General features: G+C 38.8%; 1 protein-coding gene across 9 annotated transcripts in view; it reads right to left on the reverse strand.

Annotated features, from left to right (window-relative positions):
* Positions 1 to 23429, reverse strand: part of gapvd1 (GTPase activating protein and VPS9 domains 1) — a 124950-nt gene that overhangs the window by 19565 nt on the left and 81956 nt on the right. For 4 of the 9 annotated variants that reach the window (XM_041193004.1, XM_041193005.1, XM_041193006.1 and 1 more), the window contains 7 exons: positions 21203 to 21337; positions 20893 to 21033; positions 20250 to 20324; positions 16067 to 16425; positions 15025 to 15112; positions 14090 to 14200; positions 751 to 870 (listed from right to left, as the gene is read on the reverse strand). In XM_041193004.1, coding sequence (XP_041048938.1) covers positions 751 to 870; positions 14090 to 14200; positions 15025 to 15112; positions 16067 to 16425; positions 20250 to 20324; positions 20893 to 21033; positions 21203 to 21337 — 1029 coding nt within the window. The remainder of the gene's footprint in view (positions 1 to 750; positions 871 to 14089; positions 14201 to 15024; positions 15113 to 16066; positions 16426 to 20249; positions 20325 to 20892; positions 21034 to 21202; positions 21338 to 23429) is intronic. The other 5 variants (XM_041193010.1, XM_041193008.1, XM_041193009.1 and 2 more) reach the window with 5 other exon arrangements.

Here is a 23429-nt window from a genome sequence, read left to right on the forward strand (position 1 = left end):
TCAGTCTGGCACACCATCTGCCACATCATAGCAAACCTTGGGCAAATTTTTTATCTCCTGCCCAACCTTGTGGGACTAAAACCAATCTGGTCAGCTCTGCTGTTGCACCAACTGAGAGCTAACAGTATAGATGAATAGAACTAGCAACCTTACTGGTCAGTGTGCTTGTGTTAGTCCTGGTTTTAATCAGCTAAACCAGAGAGAAGCTAGTAACTTCAATTTTTTAAAAATATAGTCATGTTGTCTCAACAATATTGCTATCTTTCAGCAGATAACAAACATGTTTCAATTACTGATAAAACACAATATAAAACATAGCTTAAATTGTGGTTATATAGAATCAGCCTCATCATCGGTGCAGAATAGCTGATCCAGTAATTTATTTTTTGAAGACATGTCACTCCTTCATCCTTTTCCAATTTCCAGGTTATTCCAAAGCAGGCTGCTTTGAGGTGACTGCCAGTGTCACACTGAAGTTCGCCAAGGAGGTGGTCAAGTGCAGTTCCATGCCTGCTGTCCATTTGACGTTTCCTACATTTTTGCAGGAATACACGGGATCCTCCACAACAATGACAACACAACCAGTTAATTTTTGTGACACAGCTCAGTGGTTCAACTTTAATATACTACAGAGGCGCTACTACAACCACTCTTGCTCATATAGGCAAAGAATGCAAACTTCTACTTCAGTAACGGTAGGTTAAGTCAAATGGCTTTTTCTAGACCAAATTTAACAGTAACGTGACCCACCTGTAACCTCATCGTTGACAACTGCTTCACTGGGGCTAGCTCGTTTAATGGCGCTTCTATATTTATCCAGGATATCCTCAGCAGCTTGAGCTTGTGCGTTCAACCTGGGAATTGGTTCATCTGGCAACACACAGAAACAGTGTGAACAGGCAATTCTGACTACTCTTTAAAAAAAAAAGGTAATTTATCATTTTGTTCTTTAAGTCTTGCGTAAGTACTAGAAATTTATTATACTGTTCTTTAACATACGATGTGCTATGTTTCAAAAACAAAATCAGTACTGAGGTTTTTAATGACTCCCTGCTGAATATTCTATACCACTAAAAACAAAAGAATTGAAGGGTTTTTATTTTAGCTCTCCCGAATTTGGCTCTTAAATATGAGCAAATTCGAATCGTGGCACAAAATAATTATACGTTCATTGTGGTCAGACTATATTCGAATAGCCCTGCAAAATAATAAAATATTTCTTCAATGATTTGATACTGATAATGGCTGTACAAAAAGGTCAGTTAAACAAAGCCTGAAAACTCTGGTCACTTTTCTCTGAAAACTATTCATGAAAAATACTAGAGGGTTAGTTATTGAACAGTTAAATTTTATGGATTAATTCTTGGGGTCAATCACGCCTTTACACAAATTTAACAGTATACTAGATGATCACCTGCAGCTTTGCTCACAGGTAATCTAGAGCGAGACTAGAAAACAGAAACCAAGAAAACATGCCTACCACACATGCACAAGTGAGCAGCAAAATGCAACAGTGAACATGAGCTCCCACGTCAAATAGATATGGAAATACAGAAAATACTATAACCTAACACACAGCTCAAGCATCAAAGCTCCAGGAATACAGCAGAAAGCAAGCAAGAGGCCCTCAAAGAGGTGAGGTGAGATCTGTGCAAAGGTGAAAAGTAGTTGCAGAAACTGGAAAATGAAGATGGGTAATATTTGAGATTTGCTTTGCTCTAGAATTGTTATAGCCTTTGGTGGAGTTCATGGGGAAAATCAAGATGATCACAAAAGACCTTGAATTGTTTTCCCAAGGATTAGACATGCTGCTTTGGTGCTTATTCTTCAGAAACTTCCCAGTGAATTGAAATCTAAAAATATGCTATTTGTTTTTTAAGATAGGGTTTAAAATATTTACAACAATAGCACTTGTGATTCAGAATATTTCAGTAAAATGTCAACCAGTGTGTTTCACACTATGAATCTACTGCCATATGGCAGACACAAAGCTTTTAGTTATATAGATATAAAATTTTAAATAAACATTCAATACAATATGATCAGGAATAGGCAATCCGGCCCCTCGAGCTAACCATTCAATTAAATCGCATCTAACCTGTACCTCAACTCCATAGACCTGCCAATCCTTGGTACCCTTGCCAATCAAAAATGTAAAGGTTGGAGGTCTTGAAACTTTCAAGTAGCCCAGCATCTACAGTCTGAGGGAGTGGTGTTCCAGATTTCCATAGCACCACTTAAGTGCTTTCTGACTTCATTTCTGGATGCCCAATATTTAATCTATTCTACATTCCTGGGATGTGGGAGCTGCTGACAAGGACAGCATTTAATGTCCATCCCATGTTGCCCTGAGACAGTAGCAATGCTTCTACCTTTTGAACTGCTGATAGCTGTTTGATGCCACTGATTGAAACAGCCTAGAAAGTTAAAGGGCAATTAAGAGTCAAAAACATTGATGTGGGACTGGTGTAAATATGCAGGTCAGACTGGCAGCAGGTTTCCTTCCCTAAGAGGGCATTCATTAATATTTAAAAAAAAATTCAATCCAACAGCTTCAGAGTCAGCATTACCGATACCATTTTTATTTCCAGATTTTAAATTAGCTTAATTTAAATTTCCATCTCTCTTATCTAATCTCTATCATTTTAAACACCTCAATCTTCATGCTATGGATTGTGAGCTTGGTGTACTTTATTATTCCCTCTCTTAACTTCTGCAATTACAACTTAACACATGTTAAAATTGTGAACTGATACAGAAATTCAGCCTTTAATTGAGTCACTGTGAACCAGATCCTTCCTCCTCAGTGTTTTCACCGTATTGATTTGTAGAATCATAGAATGATTACAGCACTGGTGGTGGTCATTTGCGCCAGAGTCTGTACCAGCTCTGCAAGAGCTCATCCCACTACCCTGCCCTTTCCCCATAGCCCGGAAGTTGTTTTTATCTTCAGCTGCTCATCCAAGTGATTTGGTTTGTAAAAAGTGAATGCGAGAAATTCGTCGACATGGGCTGTTTTGTCTGAAGATCTTGGCAGGCGGCTGGGAGCCATACAAATGTGCACTATGAGGAAACACTGATTTTAAATAGTTGAATCTCGACTCTTTCAAGTTACATTAAAGTTCAAGGTCTAATTCTCTGTCCTGCCCTGTAGCAATGAAAGCTAAGTATAGACTATTGATCAAAAGATTAAGTTAAAAAACTAATTTAGTACCTTTCTTTTTAACATAAATACCTGCGCGTTTCACTTTTTTCCCCAAGCTCCATTTTTGTTCATCTTCCAAATTCCCTTCAGCATTAACTGTACAAGTTTTCCAATATTTCAATAGTGTTTGTTAAATAAAATTTTGAATTGTTTTTTTTACAGAATCGTAGAATCTTTACAGTGCAGGAGGTGGCCATTCAGCCCACTGACTCTGCACTAGATCTCTGAAAGAGCATTCTACATAGTCCCACTCCCCTGCCTTATCCCTGTAACCCGGCACATTCATTCTTTTCAGATCGCAATCCAATTTCCTTCGGAATACTTTGATTGAGCCTGCTTCCCTCCACCCTCAGGAAGTTCATTCCAGACTCCAACCACCTTCTGGGCAAAAAAAAAATGCTCACATCACTATTTTCCTTTTGCAATTAGAAGCAGTTTATTAAAATCTTAACTGTTTTCACTCCTGGTTATTCCTATGATATCAATGCACATGGGAATTTCACTAAAGTTATCAGCACCCAGCTTCAATTGCCATAAAATAAATAGCACTGTTTTGTTTATCCATGGCATGCCTCAGTGGCATGCTGTGCAGGGGAGAAAGGAGGATGATGTGGGAACAAGGTTATTTGCAATTTTCTTCAAAATTTCCCGAACATATTTCTAGATTTAAATTTAAAAACTATGAACTTTTATTTACAGATTTATAATTTCCCAATCCCTTAGCATTACCTCAGTTATCCAAGCTCTCATCATCAATAATCATTTTCTAGGTAATGGGAGAACACCAGGAATCTGCCTAGTAGTATTTTTACTTTTCAGCTCTGTTGATCTGGCATACTGGCAAGATCAGCTGGCAGTAGAACAGCTGGCTTACTGGCTCTTTGTTTCCCCATGCAACAGATAAGTACACTACACACTGAATGTCACATCAGTGGCACAATAAGCAGACATTGTACTTAACTCTGCTCATTAGTACAGCAGCACACCTAAAGTTTTAGCCTCTGCAGTGATTTTAAAGTGGGTAGTCCCATAACACTGATCTCTGCAGCAATGGCTGACAGGATCAATGCAGATGAGTGCACTGGCCTCTCTGTTGCTGGTGAGCCTCTAGTTGATGTTGAGGGAATGCTTTTTGGCAAGCTATCTCTGGTTCAGCAGCTGGAGTTCCAATGGATGCGTGCAGAAGCTGTGAACTGACAAATCAGTGAATCCCACATATGAGCAGAGAGGGGAGGAGTGTGTTTCTGGAGAATTTTAATTATCTGCTAATTTCTCTTAGTCACCCAGGGGAACTTTTATAGAGAATGATTGAGATTCCACAATATTAGGTTTTTGAATTTAGCTGAAAAGGGAAACCTATAACCAAATCAACTTTCTGTCATTGAATTTATATTTCCAGTAATATTCCTTCCTTTGTGATTTCCATTCTTTAAAATTTCCATTTTAGTTGTTGAATGATCTAATTCGCACCTTAAACTACAAATCATAGTAAAAAGATCTAGCCACCAAGATTTCTCAGGGCAGAAGATCTACAGCCAGCAGCTTCCATTTGTATCTTGCCTATAAGGACAAAGGCGATCTCAAATGAATGCAAGAGCAAAGGCAGATCCAACCATGATCAAGAAAGACAGAATAGTATGTGCATCAGGAATGTGGCTAGAGGGAAGCAGGAAAAATAGGAGAATGGAAGAAAAACAAGCCATTGTTGGTGAATGTGTGGGTGAGATGAGGACATCGGGCACATCAATATTCAAATGAAGATTTAGGTCCACAGAGAGGCACAAAAGTATTAAATACAAAGCCCAAATCAACCAAGTTTCTTCTTGTTTTCTAAATTAACATTTAATGACTAAATACCTTCAGTACCAACCTGAAAGTTGGACTAACTCATCTATCTTGGTAGAGCAAAACATCAGTTCCCAGCAGCCTCAATAGATAAGACATGAAGCTGAGACATCCAATGATGCTGAGAAGTAGGTGGGGAAAAGAAGAGAGAGAAAAGAGGGAGATGGAAGCAAGTGAGGTAGAGATGCAGAGACTCTCACTATTCCTGTGCATAATTCATCCTGCTGTAACAGGAGGACTCTTGGTGGCAAATGAGTCCAGGGAGGAAATAAAATGAAAAAACAATGAAGAACCAGAAGAAAAATTACAACTTGATGTCTAGCACTTAAATTCAGGGTTTGTTGGAAATCCTTTCCTTCAAAATACAGATGTAATTTACAGAATGTATTTTGCATTGAAACATAAGTTAAAAATTTAAAGCATCTAAGATTTAAATCTAAAGGAACTGGCGCCTATATTAATACCTACTTTTGACATTCAGCCACACCATAGACATTAGCTGAACATCAGACTTATGATAAAGAACTATTATTTATATTGTATAAACAGGTAGTAATAACAATTTGCATTAATAAGAAACTTTTAATGGACAACAAAGCATCCCAAAGCACTTCACAGAAGGGTAATAGGCAAATATGGACTCAAGCTAGGCTCAAGACAGACAGGTAGATCAAACTATGATAAATAAACCCACTGAGATTTTAAATTTCCCATTTTTACCACTTTCCCATTTTCCAAGAAAAGACCAAGCTCTCATCAGACTTCTGGAAAAAAGTCATATCCCCTTGTATCTGCATCAATAAATATTTCCTAAAACAGGCTAACCAAAACTGCACACAATATTCTCGGTGTGATTTCACTAATGCTAGATATAACTTCAGAACTTCCTCTCTGGACCAATATCCTAACATTTTTTACCTATTCTAACAACCTATGCCAACAATCTGTCCACCAACTTCCCCTTCACTTCAAGGTCTTCTTCCTGTTGAGATACAGTAGGCACATTTTACTTGGTAAACCACACTATAATTTTCCTTTGCTGAATCTTGAACTTGACACTTCAGGATCCTTTTAGATTTATGTACGGTACATTAATAATCACAACTTGTCATTGCTCAAATTGACAAATTCAGACCCACCTTGGATAATTCCACTATGCAAGTCACTTATGTAAATAATTTATAGCAATTCTGGAACTCCACTGTTTTCGAGCTGGATACCTTCCTATGAAACACAACTCATTACTGTCCACTCATGGGCCTGAAACTTGTGTAGCAGTCATGCACATGGTTCAGTATGAAATTCCTTTTCAGTGTTAAAGCTAGTTATGCAACATCCAACTTCTCACCCCAAATTCCTCAAAAAAATCAATACATTGATTTTAGAAGTGGCAGGTCATGCTTAACCAATCAAGGTCTTTCCCTCAAACTGGCCTTCGATCTATTCCTTCACAATAGAAGTAAAGCATGCAAATCTATAATTTGCCTGTTGGTCCTTTTGCCACTTTTTAAACATAGGAGTCGCATTTACTCTGGGATGTGACACAAGTTTAATGATTTCTGGAAAATATTGGTCAGAAGATTCACAATCTCCTTCATCAACCCCTCCAGAACCCTGGGATAAAAATCGTCATAATCTGAGGTCCTGCATCGACACTAATACATCTTCCTACGAGATTTATAAGGATTATAGTCTACGTCCACAATTTCTCATTTCATTCATGATCCCTCTTGCAAAATAATGGGTTAATGTTTTAACTACTTCCCTGTCCAGTCACATTGTCATTTTTCAGTGATCCAACATCCCTTTTGCACTCTCCTTTGTATTTACAGCTCCCATTTTCTCAATTTTTCCTCGTCAATTTCTTTGAATTTCTCAGTGTGACTTTATAGGTTTCTCTATCTTGTCGCACATCCGAACATCGTAAACTTTTGAAAGTTTTTCCTTTTGCCCTAATGGGTTCCTCAAATTTCCACACTGACGGCACACTTGTTTCTAGGATAAACTGCTTGTCTGCCTAAAAGACATTTGTTTTACTTCCTCATTTTTCTCCCACATCCTTTTCCTCCACACATTTCCTCCTATTTTAACACATGCCCTTAAACTTGCCAGCAAGCTTCCTTTCATGATGCCCCCTCATGAGTAGAGTGAAAGGAACATTCCAGCCATCGGGTAGCAAGTGGCTTATCATCATCTCATTAGCCAACATTAAATCCAGAACTGTACTGGGCCTGACTGGTTCACTTACATGTCATTTTAAAGACTAATCGCACATAACTTGAAGAAATTCCTGCTCACAGACTGAATATTCCCTTTCTCCAATCACCAGGAATGTTAAGACTGAAATCCCTCAATCACAATTAAAACCTAGCACACATCTATCTTATGATTTCCCAAAATAGTCATCCAGCTCCTCCGGATTCTTTGGTCAGCTAATGATTAATGCTATCACTAACACTTTTCCTATTATGTCCGACTTGAAAAATGCCTGAGGGGTGACCCAAAATTATGAAAGGTTTTGATAGAGAGGAAGTTTCCTCTTGTGGGGAAGAGAATAACTAGAGGCCATCAATTTTAGATAGCCACCCAGAAATCCTATAGGGAATTCAAAAGAATCTTCTATATCCAAAGAGTGCTGAGAACGTGGAACCTGCCACCGCAGAATGATTGAAATGAATTGTATAAATTAATCAGAGGGGAAGCTAGACGAGTATCAGGGATTCAGGTAAGGAAAAGATGAGAGGAAGCCTTTTTATGACCTTCCCTAGCTGCAATCTCACTTTTTAAAGAAAAAGAAAATCTACTTTGTGTACTTGTAGATCTCTCTGCTTTCAATGTACCTTAGCCTTTGGTACTATACATCGGATTAAACACAAGAGTAAAGCATTGTTGAATATGTGGGAAAACACTGATTAAACCATAGTTGGAGTGCAGAGTAGTGCGGTTTCTGGGTATTCTGTTACAGCAATGAAATTGGAAAGGGCACAGGAAAGACTTACTTAAATTCTCCTTCTGAGTATAATTCATGATAAAGGTTTGAAAAATTGCAGCTTTTCACTGCAGAGAAAATTAAGGCAGGAATCTAATAAGGAATTTCCAAAATTATTCTGGAGAGATAAATTATGAAAGATGGCTTATATTGGTTGGTCAATTAGTAACAAGGAGTCAAGGTTGCCAATAAGAACAGAGAAGACATTAAAATAAGCTGGGGTACATAGGAGAGAAGGAAATTAAAAACAAAAAATGTATTCCCACTGCTATAAAAGAATATTAACTAATTGAAATCCTTGCAATCGCTCTGAATGTCATCAATGTTTCTAAACACTTTCACAGAAGTAGAAATCTCAACTCTACAGAGTTTCATCATTAGCTACAAGAACAGAAAATGCTGGAAATATTCAAGTCAGCCAACATCTGCAGGGAGAGAAACAGAGTTAATGTTTTAAGCCACACACCTGAAAAATAATTCCTTCTCTCTCCAAAGACACTGCCTGACCTGCTGAGTATTTTCGGCATTTTCCATTTTAATTTCAGATTTCCGGCATCTGCAGTAATTTTGCTTTTTCCTTTGAGCTACACTTTTTTTGGCTATTTATTTCTTTATCATCCTCTTTAAAAGTGGGCAAGATACCTCATTAAAATCCAAAATTCTGTCACTACCCATGCAAAACATGCTTTTGAAGCAGTATGGTCAATGAAAATAAAAACTGAGAAATATTTTCTGCCACAGCTCAGCTGGTCAGATTCTTCATTGAAAGGCATAGATTTCAAAGTGAAGGTGATGTTCAATCCTAACATTCCTATTCCTAAATTCTCCACACGAATTTATACGCAGAAGACGACTAATGGCCAAGGCTACTGATTTATAGTTTTCAAAGAAAATGAGACTGATTCTTAGAAAAAAGTCTATTAAAAAACAATGGACTTATCAAGAACAGAATTAAACAATACAATCCCCAAGATATTGTACAAATTCCAGAATCCATTACTTGAAAATGGAACTTGCCTACTTCAATCACCCATAAACCAGGGGTCTTGCTAATAATGATGCACTTTTTCTGCTGATACTGCTCTTAAAGTTGGTCAGCAGAGGGTGCAAGAGACAGCACTGATTTTTACTAGTATTTTTTTCTCCCTTAAAACTACCATACGTACATTCAGAAGTCCTGAACTACTATTAGCTAACTGAATCTAGAACTTGACATTTTTAAAATTTATGCCTAAATGTCAATCATCTAGAAGAGGAATTACAACTGAAATGTTACTAGTTAACATTATTCAGCTGATGATCCAGCACAAGCTGGTCAGCAGGTGTTCGTACATATTACATACAAAGGGTGACACAAGATATACAGATATATATTTGGCCCAACCGTGCCATGCTGGCATTTATATTTCACTCGATCCTCCTTCCATCTTTCATCATCTAAATCCATCAGCAATTTAATTTAAAAAGCAAAATACTGCAGATGTGAGAAATATGAAATAAAAACACTGTTTCATTAGCACTGGAACAGCACCTCATCTTCCGACTAGGCACTTTCCAGCCTTCCGGACTGAATATTGAATTAAACAACTTTAGATCTTGAACTTCCTCCTCCATCCCCACCCCCTTTCTGTTTCTTCCCCCTTCCTTTTGTTTTTTCCAATAATTTATATAGATTTTTCTTTTCCCACCTATTTCCATTATTTTTAAATCTTTTATGCCCCCCCACCCCCACTAAGCTATACCTTGAGTGCCCTACCATCCATTCTTAATTGGCACATTCGTTTAGACAATATCACCGACTTCAACACCTCTGTGTTCTTTTGTCTGTGACATTTTTTGATTATCTGCTCCTATCACTGCTTGCTTGTCCCTACGACCACACCACCCCGCTCCACTTCTCTCCCTCCACCCAACACCCGCCCCCCCCCACCTTAAACCAGCTTATATTTCACCCCTCTCCTTGGATTCACCCAGTTCTGCTGAGGGGTCATGAGGATTCAAAACGTCAACTCTTTTCATCTCCGCCGATGCTGCCAGACCTGCTGAGTTTTTCCAGGTAATTCTGTTTTTGTTTTATTAGCAATTTAATTTATTTCAATTTAATCCCAGGTTAAGTTCCCTTGCAATAGAAGTTGGCCATTAACGTATTAAAATTTAGTTTGATTTACCATTAAGATACACCAGTTTTATTACTTGCACAGAGTCTGGCTTCCTTTCTGCTCAGCCACTGAGATCACTAAAAGGAAGTCTCTTATTGTCTTTCAGAAAGGCTCCAGTCCTAACAGGGGACATAGCTTCCAACCAACTTTGGAGGCATTCCAGATATATGGGGCATTGGGTAGTGCGGAATGCAGATACCAAGGTTCCTTTTGGGACGCTATCAACCGAGTTGCTGTGGTTTTGTGCTAATCAGAATTCACTGTCCATATTTTTCAATGGACCTGCTCTGGCATGTTGTCCATATCAGAAACAGAGCAATCAGGCAAGAAGGAAACAACTTGAAAAATCAATGGGCAGTCAATAAGATTAACACATTTGGGGGAAAAAAATCAAGCCAAATTATGGCTGTGTAATATTTTTCTCTCTCTATTGCCTATTGAAATTACTTATCCCTCTGCAAGTGAAAAAAAAAATCAAAAAACGTTTCCTAAGTCACTCGTTGTATTCATTTCCATTAACAAAACATTTTGTTTTCAGTGTTCAGATCGGTCATCACAAATTACACCTTGAATGTGAGGTCTATTATTCAAAACTGAACATCCACAAAATGCTGTGGTCTATCAGAATTGTATTCCACCACATGTAATCTTAGCACCCAGCGCATCCCTCAATTGACCATTATCGAGCCAGGCAACCAATCCTGGTTCAATAAGGAGTATAAAAGAGAATGCCAGGAGCAGCATTAGGCATACTTGAAAATGAGATGCCAATTTGGTGATGCTACAGCAAAGGACTAGATGCATACTTAACAATGGAAGCAGCATGCTATAGATAGTATTAGGCACTCCTACAACAGATCAAATCAAAATAGGAGGCGGCTCCACAAACATCCCCATCCCAACGAGGGGAAATGACTTCACTCTAATTTGGATGCTCCATCATCGAATACATTTAAGACTGGAATAGACAAATTTTTGGTGTCTCAGGGAATCAAGGGATACGGGAACAAGCAATGAAGTGGAGTTGAAGCCCAAGATCAGCCATAATTACATTGAATGGCAAAGCAGGCTTGACAGGCCTTATGGTCTACTCCTATTCCTATTTCTTGTTCTCTTATCCCTAATGATGGAGTCCAGATCTTGAGTGGACAGAAACGAGGTTGAAGTGGTCACAATCATCTTCAGTCAAAATTGCCAAGTGGATGATCCTTCCTGGCCTCCTCTCAAGGTCCCCATTATCAGAGAGAATAGTCTTCTGCCTATTTGACTTATTCCACACATGGTATCATGAAATGGCTGAGTGCACTGGATACAGCAAAGGCTTGGGGCCTTGACAACATCCCAGCTGTAGTGCTAAAGACCTGTACTCCACAACCTGCCCTGCCTCTAACCAAGTTGTTCCAGTACAGCTACAACACTGAAAATCCATCCAGCAAAGTAGAAATTTACTCAGCTATGTTTAGCTGGAAAAAAAAGGAAGACAAATCCAAACAAGCAAATTACAGTCCCATCAGCTTACTCTCAATCATGAGCAAAGTGACAGGGGTCAATAATGCTATCAAACTGCATTCACTGATCAATAACCTATTCATTGATACTCAATATGGGCTAAATCAGGACCACTCAGCTCCAGGCCTCATTAAAGCTTTGGTCCAAACAGATGAGAGCGTGGAATTCCAGAGGTGAGGCAAGTGACATCAACGCATGTTTTCAACCAAGTGTGGCTTCAAGGAACCCTAACAAAACTGGTCAACAGGGATGAGGGCTCCACTCTATTGGAAGATGGTTGCAAGGCCAACGATCTTAGCCCCAGAATATGCCCTACAGGAATTCCTCAGAGCATTGGCCTAGGCCCAACCATCTTCAGCTGCTTCATCAATGACCTTCCCTCTATCATAAGGTCAGAAGTGAATGTTTGCTAGTGATTGATTGAAAAGTGTTCAGCTCCATTTGCAATTTCTCAGTTATAACGTGCAGCAAGGGTTGGGCAACATTCAGGCCTGGGCTGATCAGCTGAAAGTAACACTTGCACAACTCAAGTGCTAAGCAATGACCAACTTGCAAAAAAAGTCTAACCTCCACCCCATGACATTCGACAGCATTACCACTGCCAAATCCCCTAGCAAGGTTTTCTATCAACAGGAAATTTAAGTGGATCAGCCACATAAACACTGTGGATACAAGAACAGGTCAGGGTATGGGTATCCCACAGTGCGTGATTCACCGCCTGACTCCTAAAAACTTCTCCATAAGCTGCAAGGTACAAGTCAGACGTGTGATGGAATACTCTCCATTTGCCTGTATGGGCACAGCTCCAACAGCACTCAAGAAATTGGGCACCTTCCATGACAGAGCAGACTGCTTAATCGGCACCACATTCACCATCTTTAACTTTTATTCCCTCCACCATATGTATCATCTACAAAATTCACTACAGCAATTTTTCAACGATTGTTTGAAAACACCCCCCTCATCCACAACCTAACGGCTACTCTTACCAAGCAAACGAGTTAACAATACTTGGGTTACACTAGAAGTATAGATTGTTCCTTCACTCACTTGATAATCTAGCAAAGGTCACTGCAGAATGATCAAATGCAAAGACTTTGGCCAATCTTTTCACCCCCCCTCTTTCCCTAGCTTGTGGACACAGAGGCAAATTATAGCATTCCCTGAGATGAGTGCAACGCAGGTACTGGACATGGTATGTTTATTCTGTAAGGTTTAATATTAATAAATGTGATCAATTTACCAAGTAAATCATCAGGGAGTCCTGCCACTACTTTGTCCAACTGTCACAGATTTGCAAGTCATTTATCCAAACATCAATCATCTGTATCGACGAGTTAATTGGCTCGATATCCCAGCATAATTATTAAATTCTCCTTTGCATCAGTGATATCATTTAACACAAAGGAATTATTAAATGATCAGAACCCAAAGTATTCACTTGTCCAAACACAAGTGCTTCATCAATCATTTAGATCATCGTACTGTAAGTGCAACTATCAGGTAGAAACTTCCATGTGAAGATCAATCTTTCATACTATTAAAATCTGCTGCTACTAAATGGATCGTTAGACATGCGATTTTTTTTTGCCATTGGGGACTTCAACTTCCCCGAATAGCACATTTAATAATGAATCTGATTCTTCCTTCAGACTCTACCCCTTCCTTTGTCTTGATTATTTAAAATTTTTAGCTGGTTTCAAGATTTCCACCTTTTTTAGTACAATGGGAAATAACTGTTATTCTTCATTTAATTATTGCTTTAAACTTTCAACAAAACCTATCAGAAAAAGTATATCAAATTTAATTTTGTTTTAAAACACAAGACTGGAGATTTGTTCATAACAAAGGAACATGCAAAGCAGTCATTTGATCATTGTACCCAATGAAGCCTCACCTAGAAGGAAATGAAGTGCTAATTATTGCAGCAGGGAACTGGGAAAAGTTAGGAATATGGCAGAGAGAGAAGAAAAGCAGAGCAGCAGAGAGGCAGGCTACCAAAGCGCTCAAAATCACTGAAGGAGCAGAGACACAGGCTGGACATCTACACTTCTCTTGTAATTGGATCCTTGGTATTAAAACTATATACTGGGTAATGGAGCAATTGGACAGTTGTGATCAATGTGGCAGTCCTACAAGAATTAACCTTCCAGACTGGAGGTATGTTAGCACCAGATTTAGCGATTACAGTGCAAAGTCAAGGCACTTTTGAATCACAGAAAACTGCATGTTTGTACTACATGGTTAGTGTGATTTCCATGCATTTGAAGTAAATACTTCTTTAAAACTTAATTAAGAAGCTCTGATAATCTGTAGGTTTTTTTAAAAAAAAGATATTCTTATTTCATGCGGGTATTATTTGTCTTTGTAGACCTCATTCACCATTCATTATGTAAGGTAGGATCAGCCAACCTTGCATGGCCTGAAACCTTTCCTGTGCACCATCTTCTTTGTCTTTTTCTTGTTTATCTTTCTTCCTGAAGGAAATAGGAGCTAAAGAGAAAATATACCGTATTACAAAAACAAAGTAACTTCATCACATGCAGGATGAAGAAAATCATGGCTTTAACCAAAACCTTGTGGTGAAGTGTAATTGACAGCATTGAAGGTTTTAGTGTTAGATAACATTTTTTCACACTGTTATACTAGTTAAGCTGATATTCAGCATAAGTATTCAGCTGCATTTCTACCTGGTAATCAACTGGATATACAAGTCAATACAGTTATTTTAGTAAACACTATCTCATTCAAAAGTGCAATGATTTTTTTCCTAAACTAAAGATTTTAAGTTTTGAATGACAAGATTTTTTAACTAATGCTTAAGATAACGTATTTTTGGGAAGGAAGCAAACCTGCAGAACATATTAAGTGTGGATTTTTTTGTACCTGGATCCTAACAACCGAGAAGGGGCTGAAAAAGAGTGGGATTAGGGGCATTACTGACTTTGTCGGAATAAGCAAAGTTACAGACACCAGAATCTGGTCAGTTCCATCCAAAAATCTTGGGAAAGTCCCAGGCGATTGATTTATAACGTGCCAAAGTAGTTGACAAGCAGTAAAACAAGGAATGCAAACAAGCAGCCTTTTCATTTTCACAGGTAAGAGTGAAACAAATCAAAATGCACTGAGCTGCCACAGGCAAATGCACAAGAAAAAGTTATATAGATATAGTTAAGCTAGAAAAAAAGATACTATGTTTCAAGGTACTGATGAATTCTTAAGTAAAAGAACTCTGAACCAGTTATCAAATAATAAAGCCATTTGGTCTTTTTATCTCATGTGCTGTATTGCAAAATGGTGATAATCCCAAGACTGACCTTTAGGGATAGCCGACACAAATCGCTTCTTCCACCAGGATTTGCTACGATCTGACTTCTCATCATCGCTGTCTTTTCTATCCTCCCCCTGTGCAAAAGGGATGCAAGAAGGTATTTGGCAGGAAAAATGATTGGGGGATTTGAGAAATAAAGGATTATTTGAAATTTGGAACCAGCCAAGACAGATCGCAATTCGCTCTTCTTGTATACTTGTGAACTCAAATACGTGGACTTACAACCACAGTCCCATATGATACATACACAAGTAGTTGCATTTTATATTGCACATTAGTAAAGTTTCAGTTTACTTAATTTTCCCTCTGTATTGCAGTTAGCTCCTCAGTGTCAAGTTGTTTCTTTTCAATTGTGTCTAAATTTGAAATGAGTCTCTCTCATCTCAAGTGGGATGGCTGGTTTTATTCCATATACCCATGAATATCAGCCAACTTAATTTTATGAACACCCTCAGGTATTACTTGAGCTCCTACCCATAAAATTTTACTGTACAGGTAGGGTGTCTGAAATCTGGCTGTCCAAAAACCAGAGTTGTCCAAAAACCAGGCACGTCTCTCTTGTTCCATGCACCAATTATAATTGAGTAAAATTTTTTTAAAAATTTACCTGGACAATTCGGCTAGGTACTGCATTGGCATGGTGTGGCTCCAGACTAGTTAGCAGCTTCGCGTGCCGCTATATCCCGTGCTCCAAGCAATCCTTGACCCCACCTGACGCAGTTTGACCCAAAATGCCCACAGCCCAAAATGCCCGACCCAAAATCTGGCGATATCTTAAATCTGGCATGGCCGAGGACCCGAGGTTGCCAGATTTGAGGTACTGTCCCTGTATTAGTAACATAAGGTGACCGAGAAAGACTTGCAGTTGTATACTGCCTTCTTGTGCAATGAATTTCTTTGGCATCTTGCAAAGGTCAAGTTTTCAACTCTTGACATTAAAAAAACGACAAGTCAACTGAAAATATCCCCGTTAGAAAGTATTTGTTTGAAACATCAAGGAATACATGGACGTTGAAATTAGACCTTACTAGGGAATCTTTGCTTGGAGATGAAGTTGGTCCAGAGGCTCCAACAGGTGCTGCCCCAGCTGCAAATAGTTCCTCATTCACCGTCCGTCTGCTACCTGGTGCATTCCATCCAGGATCACTCATTGGTCGGCGAGATGAAGAAACAATATCAGAGCTTCTGCTCCGTACTAGCCTTTCTGGAAATGAGTGTCTCTGTTTGAGCAGCTCAGCTTCAGTTTGGCAACACATATGAGACCCAAACGCTGGCAATCGGGCATCAGAGCCTCCTATAGCACCTTCCAGTATTGGAGGATCTGGTGGTGGGTGTGACGGTCTTGCATAGTGTACTTTAGGCCTGACTATTGATGGTATGATTGAAGCTGTGAATTTTGAGAAATAAACAAAACATCAATCATGGCTTACAGGCCAATGCATGCAAACTATATTTGTTCAAATATCCAGAGTAATTAAACAAATGAGGTCCAACATGCATGAAATCAAATTGTACAAATGATCAAATTCTTTGCCGTAGAGGAAAAACATTTCAATATTCTAAATTCAGTCAGAGACATGCAATTTACTGAACAAACACATTTGTTAGGCAGATGTGGTCCAGGATCTTAGATGGATATATCACGAGATGGCCATTCCACCCAATTCTGTGCTGATTCTTTGAAAGAATTATCCATTAGTCCCACTCCCCTGCTCTATTCCCAGAGCCCAGTAAATATTTCTCCCAGTATTATCAAATTTTCTCCTTTAAGTAATTATTCAAATCTGCTCCCACCGCCATTTTAGTGAGCGCATTTCAGGTCAGCGTAACTCGCTGCTTAAAAACAACTTCCTCATTGCCTCAGGTTCATTTGTCAATCACCTTAAATCTGTGCTCTTGGGTGCCATTCTGGCACAGGAAACAGTTTTTCCTTATTTACTCTGCCAAAACTCATGATTTTGAACACCTCTATCTCCAGTTAATCTTCGCCCCACTAAGGAAAACACTACCAATTTCTCTCATCTCTCCATGTAACTCAAGTCTTCCACCCTCAGTATCATTCTAGTAAATTTTGACTACATCCTTTCTAAGGCCTTGACATCCTAAAGTGTGATGCTCACAATGCAGCTGGGACCTTAGCAGTGATTTATTAAAGGCTTTGGATCACTTCCTTTCTTTTATATTCTGCTTCTATTTATAAAGCGAAGGACCCTGTATGCCTTTTTAGACAGCCTTCTCAACTTTGTCCTGCCACCTTCAAAAATATAGGTACGCACCACACCACCCCCTCCCCAGATCTTTGTATTCCTACGCAGGCTTTGGAATTGCACCATTTAGTTTATTTCTTTATTCATTCACGAGATGGAGGCATTGTTGGGCAAGGCCAGTATTTATTGCCCATCCCTAATTGTCCCTCAAGAAGCTAATGGTGAGCCACTTTCTTGAATACAATGAGTGGTTTGAAGTTAAGAATTAAGCACATTGCTGTGGTTCTGGAGTCACATATAGGCCAGGCCGGATAAGGACAGCAGATTTTCTTCCCTAAAGGGCATTAGCAATCTAGGTGGGTTTTTAAAAACAATCCAGTCGTGTCATAGTGACCATTACTGAGACTAGCTTTTCATTCCAAATTTATTTAATTCACCGAATTTAAAATCCCCCACCTGCTGTGGTGGGATTTGAACTCATGCCACCAGATCATTAATCCAGGATTACTAGGCAGGTGGCACTGTAACTTTATCATACCCTGTAATTATATTTATATTGCCTCACCTCATTCTTCCTATCAAAATATATTACTTCACATTTCTGTGTGCTTAATTTTATCTGCCATGTCCAGACAATCCATTTCACCAGTCCAAGTCCCTCTGAGGTCTGTTACTGTCTTCCTCACTGTTTCTTGCATCTCCGAGCGCCGTGTCATCTGTAAACTTTGAAATTATGCCCTCTATACCCAATTCCAAGTCATTAATACATATCAAACTGAGCAATGATTCCAATACTGAACCCTGGGGTATGCCACTGGACACTTTGCTCCAGTTTGCAAAAAATCCTTCACCACTGTTCTCTGTCCTTTAGCCAATTAAAATTCCAAGCAGCCACTGCCTCTATAAATCAGTTTTGTTAACAGGTCTATTATGTAGTACTTTATCAAACATCTTTTGGAAGTCTAGTTATAGAATATCAACCCTACAGTAATTAACCCTCTCCGATACTTCCATTTACCTTTGTTCAGTTTACTCCATTTTGCCCAGACAAATCACATCCGTTATTAAGTGGAGTTTAGTACTTGTATTACCGATCACAAAGTTAGGGCCAAACCTATGCTTTAGTTATTTGAAGCTATGCTTGGTAGTGTATTTGAAAGGAAATGTTACAGTCTGCAGTACTTAATAGTGTAATGTCTGGAAGCATAGAACTATTTGGTTGTGAGATCCTGATTGATGCAATTATCTGTTTAACCTAATTAACAAATATACAGTTGCCAGTTCATACCAATCTTTCATCATTATTGGAATAAAACCTATTTACAATGTACTTAAATGATTTGCAGATGGAATCTTAACATTTCTAAGGTTCTTGATAAGTAACAGTGTGGGAAAGATTTGCAGAGACTTAAAAGTCAAGAAATCAGCAGATTTGGATGGATTGGAAAGTAGGAAATGTAATTTCATGGGAATTAATGCAGAGAGAGATTTGGAAATGAACATGAGAAGGAAAATCTCTAAGCAGCAGCTATCTAGACCTTAAGCTTTCTGGAGCAGTGGATTACCAATGAGGTCCTCCAAGTCTTCAGATTTTGGTTCTCAGATTTCTGTACTTGTTGACATACACGTTGTTATTTTTGCCTTCTACAATATTAGAGCTGTTTTACTAAGATTGTTTATTGGAGATTAGGGTTCTCAGAAGCATATCAGCAGCGTATTGCCCAAACAGAAAAAATTGGAGGCATCAACAAATAAATCACTGAAGCCATCAGCAAACTTGTGTGGCAGTAGTAAAGAAAACAAACAAGCTCCTTGACAGAAATAGAGCCTCCGTCCCAGGGAAGTGCTGTATTCAATCTGGTTGCCATGCCATGCTACAGGCAGGAAATTCTAACTTTGGAGGAGATATGGCAAATGGTGACTAATTTGCTACCCGAGTTGAGGCACTTAAGCCACAAGGAAAGACGACAGAAATTGGGAGTGTCCAAATTTGAGATCTTATTAAATGTATTCAGATACTCAGCATCAAATGGTTCAAACTTAATTATAACAATGAGTTTATGTCAGCCACAAACACTACAAGGGAGCTCAAGTGATGAACAGACTGTTCACAATTAATTATTTTATTAACAGGGTAGTGAACGCATGGATTGGATTGTTCAGGGAGGCAATATGGGCAGATTATATTGGTAAATTCAAGAGGGAGCTGGATAGATAGGTTAATCAGTTGTCTTTCTCTAAACTACCTGAAGTTGCAAGACAGAATGATATTGACTGCTCTTTGGGCCTAGCCAGAAGTCTTTTCCAGTCCTCTAAATTCCTATGCATAGAGTAGATAAGTCCACCTTTATTCTGTGCCTGGTACTGTAACGGCCTTGTAGTATTATTCAACTTGGATGATTAATGTTAACTTTCTGTCTCTATAATTTATAGTCAAACTCTGCATCAATGTGCTGTGGAATAGCAACACCCAGGGGAGCTGTGATTCCTCATATCACAAGTACTCAATCTCTGCTAGGTCATTAGGAATGGCACCAAGCAGAAGCCAAGTGCTGCCCAAGAGGAATGACAAAATGAGTTTGAAAATTCACTCAGTGCTTCTCTATTCCACCTTCAATTGTCAAGTAAAGAACACCATTGGGAAAGGCCTACCCATCTAACAATTGGGGAGATGGTACAAGGGAATCTAAAGAAAAGGAGAAAAACTTGCAACAGAAGCACAAAGTAATGTTACAATTTTGCTCACAAAGCATAGGTTTTTTTTTGTGCATCATTTTCTACCGTTTCATTTTTACTTAATGATTTTGCTGGCTGACATAAGGAATTTCTTTGGGTTGGAGGAGGATGAAGGGAAAAGTGAGGAAAAACATCAAAATAAAACCAGTTGTAATTTATAAATAACTGCACCTGGTTAAACAAGTTGCACCATTTTCCATCATAAAAAGAAATTACTTCCAGTAAATCTGTAACTGTACAAGGTGCACCATAAGTAATTTTAGCCTACCATCAGAAGACAGAGGGTCAAACATTGCAAGCAACGTGTCTGTCTGGGAAAGCGGAGAGGTCATCTGATGTGCACCTGTAAATCCCCAATGAAAAGATGCATTATTTTAAGTTAGGTTACCAACTATCAAACATACACAGCTGCTTTGAGTTACATATTCTGAAGCATAATGAATGGTTGTGTCAGTTACAGATCACGCTACAGATCAGGCCCCTGGCTTTATTTGTGGACAGTCAACTGAGAAGTCACAGACAAGACTGGGTTGGGTATAGTGCGATGCATGAATTTGCACTTGCAGTGTGGTGCAGCGTGTGCATGCACATATTTCAGATGCTTGCACAACACCTGAAAAGTGAGTTCTGGTGCTTAGAATTAGTAAATGAACAACTTAACTTTAGGTGACACAAAGCTTGCACCCCTAACTAAACAGGTTTTTCCCTAAGCAGGTATCTTCCCTAAGATAGGGGGTTCAACAAAGAATACATTTGAAGATGTTTCATCATCTGAATATATTAGAAACTGTTAGCTGTGGTAATATATTTTTTTTTTAAATCACTCCCACTCCACCCATTCCCATGAAGTTTGATTTCTATTATTTCAAATATATATGCATTAGCTTCATATTTAAAACACCTTTATTTACCCTGTACAATTTCCTCCACATCGGGGCTTGTAACAGAATCTTTCCCTCCAAAATCGGAGCTGCATTCTGACCGTATGTCCTCGACCTTGTTAGGTATGTCTTCTGAAGTTACACTGATGCCTGTTAAATAGTGTAAAAAGCCTAAAAGGCATTAATTCTGAAATGTAAGTATTGTGATTGGACTTCATGAAGAAAATGTCACCTTACATTAAAAATTGCCACAATTTGCCGGAGGGACCATTCTAAACTTCCGCATAATATTTACTTGTATATCGAGAACAATTAATCACAATGTTCCACTGTCCTGTACCTGATACAACACTTAGTCCAGGCGTACTGGGCCGCGAGTTCACTTCCCTCACATCTGTATCATCAGATGTGCTACCCAATCCTGAACAACTTTCCAGCTCTTGCAACCGTTCCTCCTGTTTCATATCTGTGGCTTCTGAAAGGCAAGAAATTCCTTTTTATAGTAACTGTTATGACTAGAGCCGATGTTATCTGCTGAACAAGCCAAATCCCAGAGGGAAACTGGTCTTGCTGATCATAATGTTTTTTGTATTCTGAAAATGAGGGGAAAACTAATGATCCAAGAAGCATAGAAGCCCCAGTAACACTTATAGGATTTTAAAATTAAAATATTTATTAAGAAAAAAAAACTTAAGCACACAAGATTAAAGTTACACATTTGAAACAGTCTTACAAAACATCCTCCCCCACCCCCGCCAAAAAAAAACCCACTCGGTCAGAACACACAAGTAAACTACTTATAGATTTTTAACCATAAAAATCCAGTAACATTATCCAAGGCAAAAATTGCAGGCACTTTAGTAAAGGTATACCACAGCACTTCTCACTCTCTTCCACTCTGCTGTGGAAATCCAAGTAAGTTCAGAAAACAAACTGCTTTCTGGGACAAAATACTTTTCTGGTCCCACTGGATGACTGTTTTGGATTTCACACCATTTCTGAGCACATCTCTCCCACGCAGCCACTCCAAGTCAACCAAAATTTTTTCTCCTTTCATCTTAATTCCATTGTTCTCAAACACTTCTTAACTCAACTTTTCCAAATATAAAAATATTTCATGTTTTCCAGTTGCCTACACTTTCACGTCAAATAAAATTTAATAACTTTCCCTTGTTTACTTTCAAAAGCTTTGTAAGTTGTAAAAGTCCCATGTCACGTCTATGCTCCACTGAAAAGTCAAGTCCCTACCTATCACCTAATGCAAATTTTAAAACCCAACCTATTTACTCATAAATCCACTTCACCTCTCATTACAAATGCATGGATCTAGCACCTTCAGCCTTTCATCTCTCAACTCCCACAGACAAGCTGTTATATGAACCTTCCCTCAAGTTTAATTAGACCGACAGAGGGCACCCCCCCCACCCCTCACCACGCCCACCCCTCACCACCCCCCCCCCCAACCTCCCCCCCTCCAACCTCCACCCCCCACCCTGCCCACCACCATACACACATATACGCACACTGAGCGACACGCCCACACGCAGCCAAGCACTGCACAGAGGCACACGCGAGCAGCCACACACACACACGCACGGAGCGACAGAGACACACACTTACAGAATGCCACCAATTCCCAAAATATTATAAACGATCAATTTATCAATTTTCACATAAATATGATGTATTTTATCAATGTTTTTCAACAGTCTACAAGTCAGGTGATACGCAAACAGACAATCTAGTTCTCTTTATCTGCCCCATCCACATTCCAGAAAAATTATAAAACTTGTCTGGGGAGGCAAATCGATCAAGGAACTGAAACTTATGACCTTGGATTTAGAGTGCAGGGTTCAACTGGGAGGGATTCCTTTTAATCTGTTCTGTTGACCCTTTAATAATAAGTGCAATAGTATCAATAGCTGAAGCAAAAGGGTAGGGGCACAATTTAGCTGCAAGTGAAAGTCTCCAAATATTGTAATGGGGTCCACAACATCGTCTAGTGTCGTGTTTCAAATGTTTCTTTTCTTAACTTTAGCCAAACAGAATCTTGTTTAGAGTAAGATACTTATTTTCATAATTTTGAATCATACATCTGGTTACTTTTCTGTAAATTCACTGCTTCACCCTTTAACCTATACACACCTGGATCAAAAAGATACAAACATGTGATTCAACATTTTTTGACATGAGCATCTGCGGTTGTCAATGCGCCAGATTTGTTTCTCTCCTAATGCAGTGTACTGAAGCCAATTTAATTTAGATTAGGGAAAGGCATACAGCCTTTATGATATGCAAATCAGTTTTACAATATTATAACTGAATCTGTGTAAAATTTCAATCGGACCACTAAACTGCTTTCACATTTTCTCAGCAGCACACAGTGCACCTTTACTTCAGACAATTTCAACATAGAAGGAGCATAAACTCAATCCATCCAACTCCACAATACAAAATACATCATTGATCATTACATTACTCAACTAGTACACACAAACAGGATGGATAGTAGAATTCATACATAGAGCTAAATAATCGGAAACTCAAAGCTGAAAGTCAAAATCTCA

Source organism: Carcharodon carcharias, chromosome 8 (assembly GCF_017639515.1).
Source record: "Carcharodon carcharias isolate sCarCar2 chromosome 8, sCarCar2.pri, whole genome shotgun sequence".
NCBI classification, from domain to species: Eukaryota; Metazoa; Chordata; class Chondrichthyes; order Lamniformes; family Lamnidae; genus Carcharodon; species Carcharodon carcharias.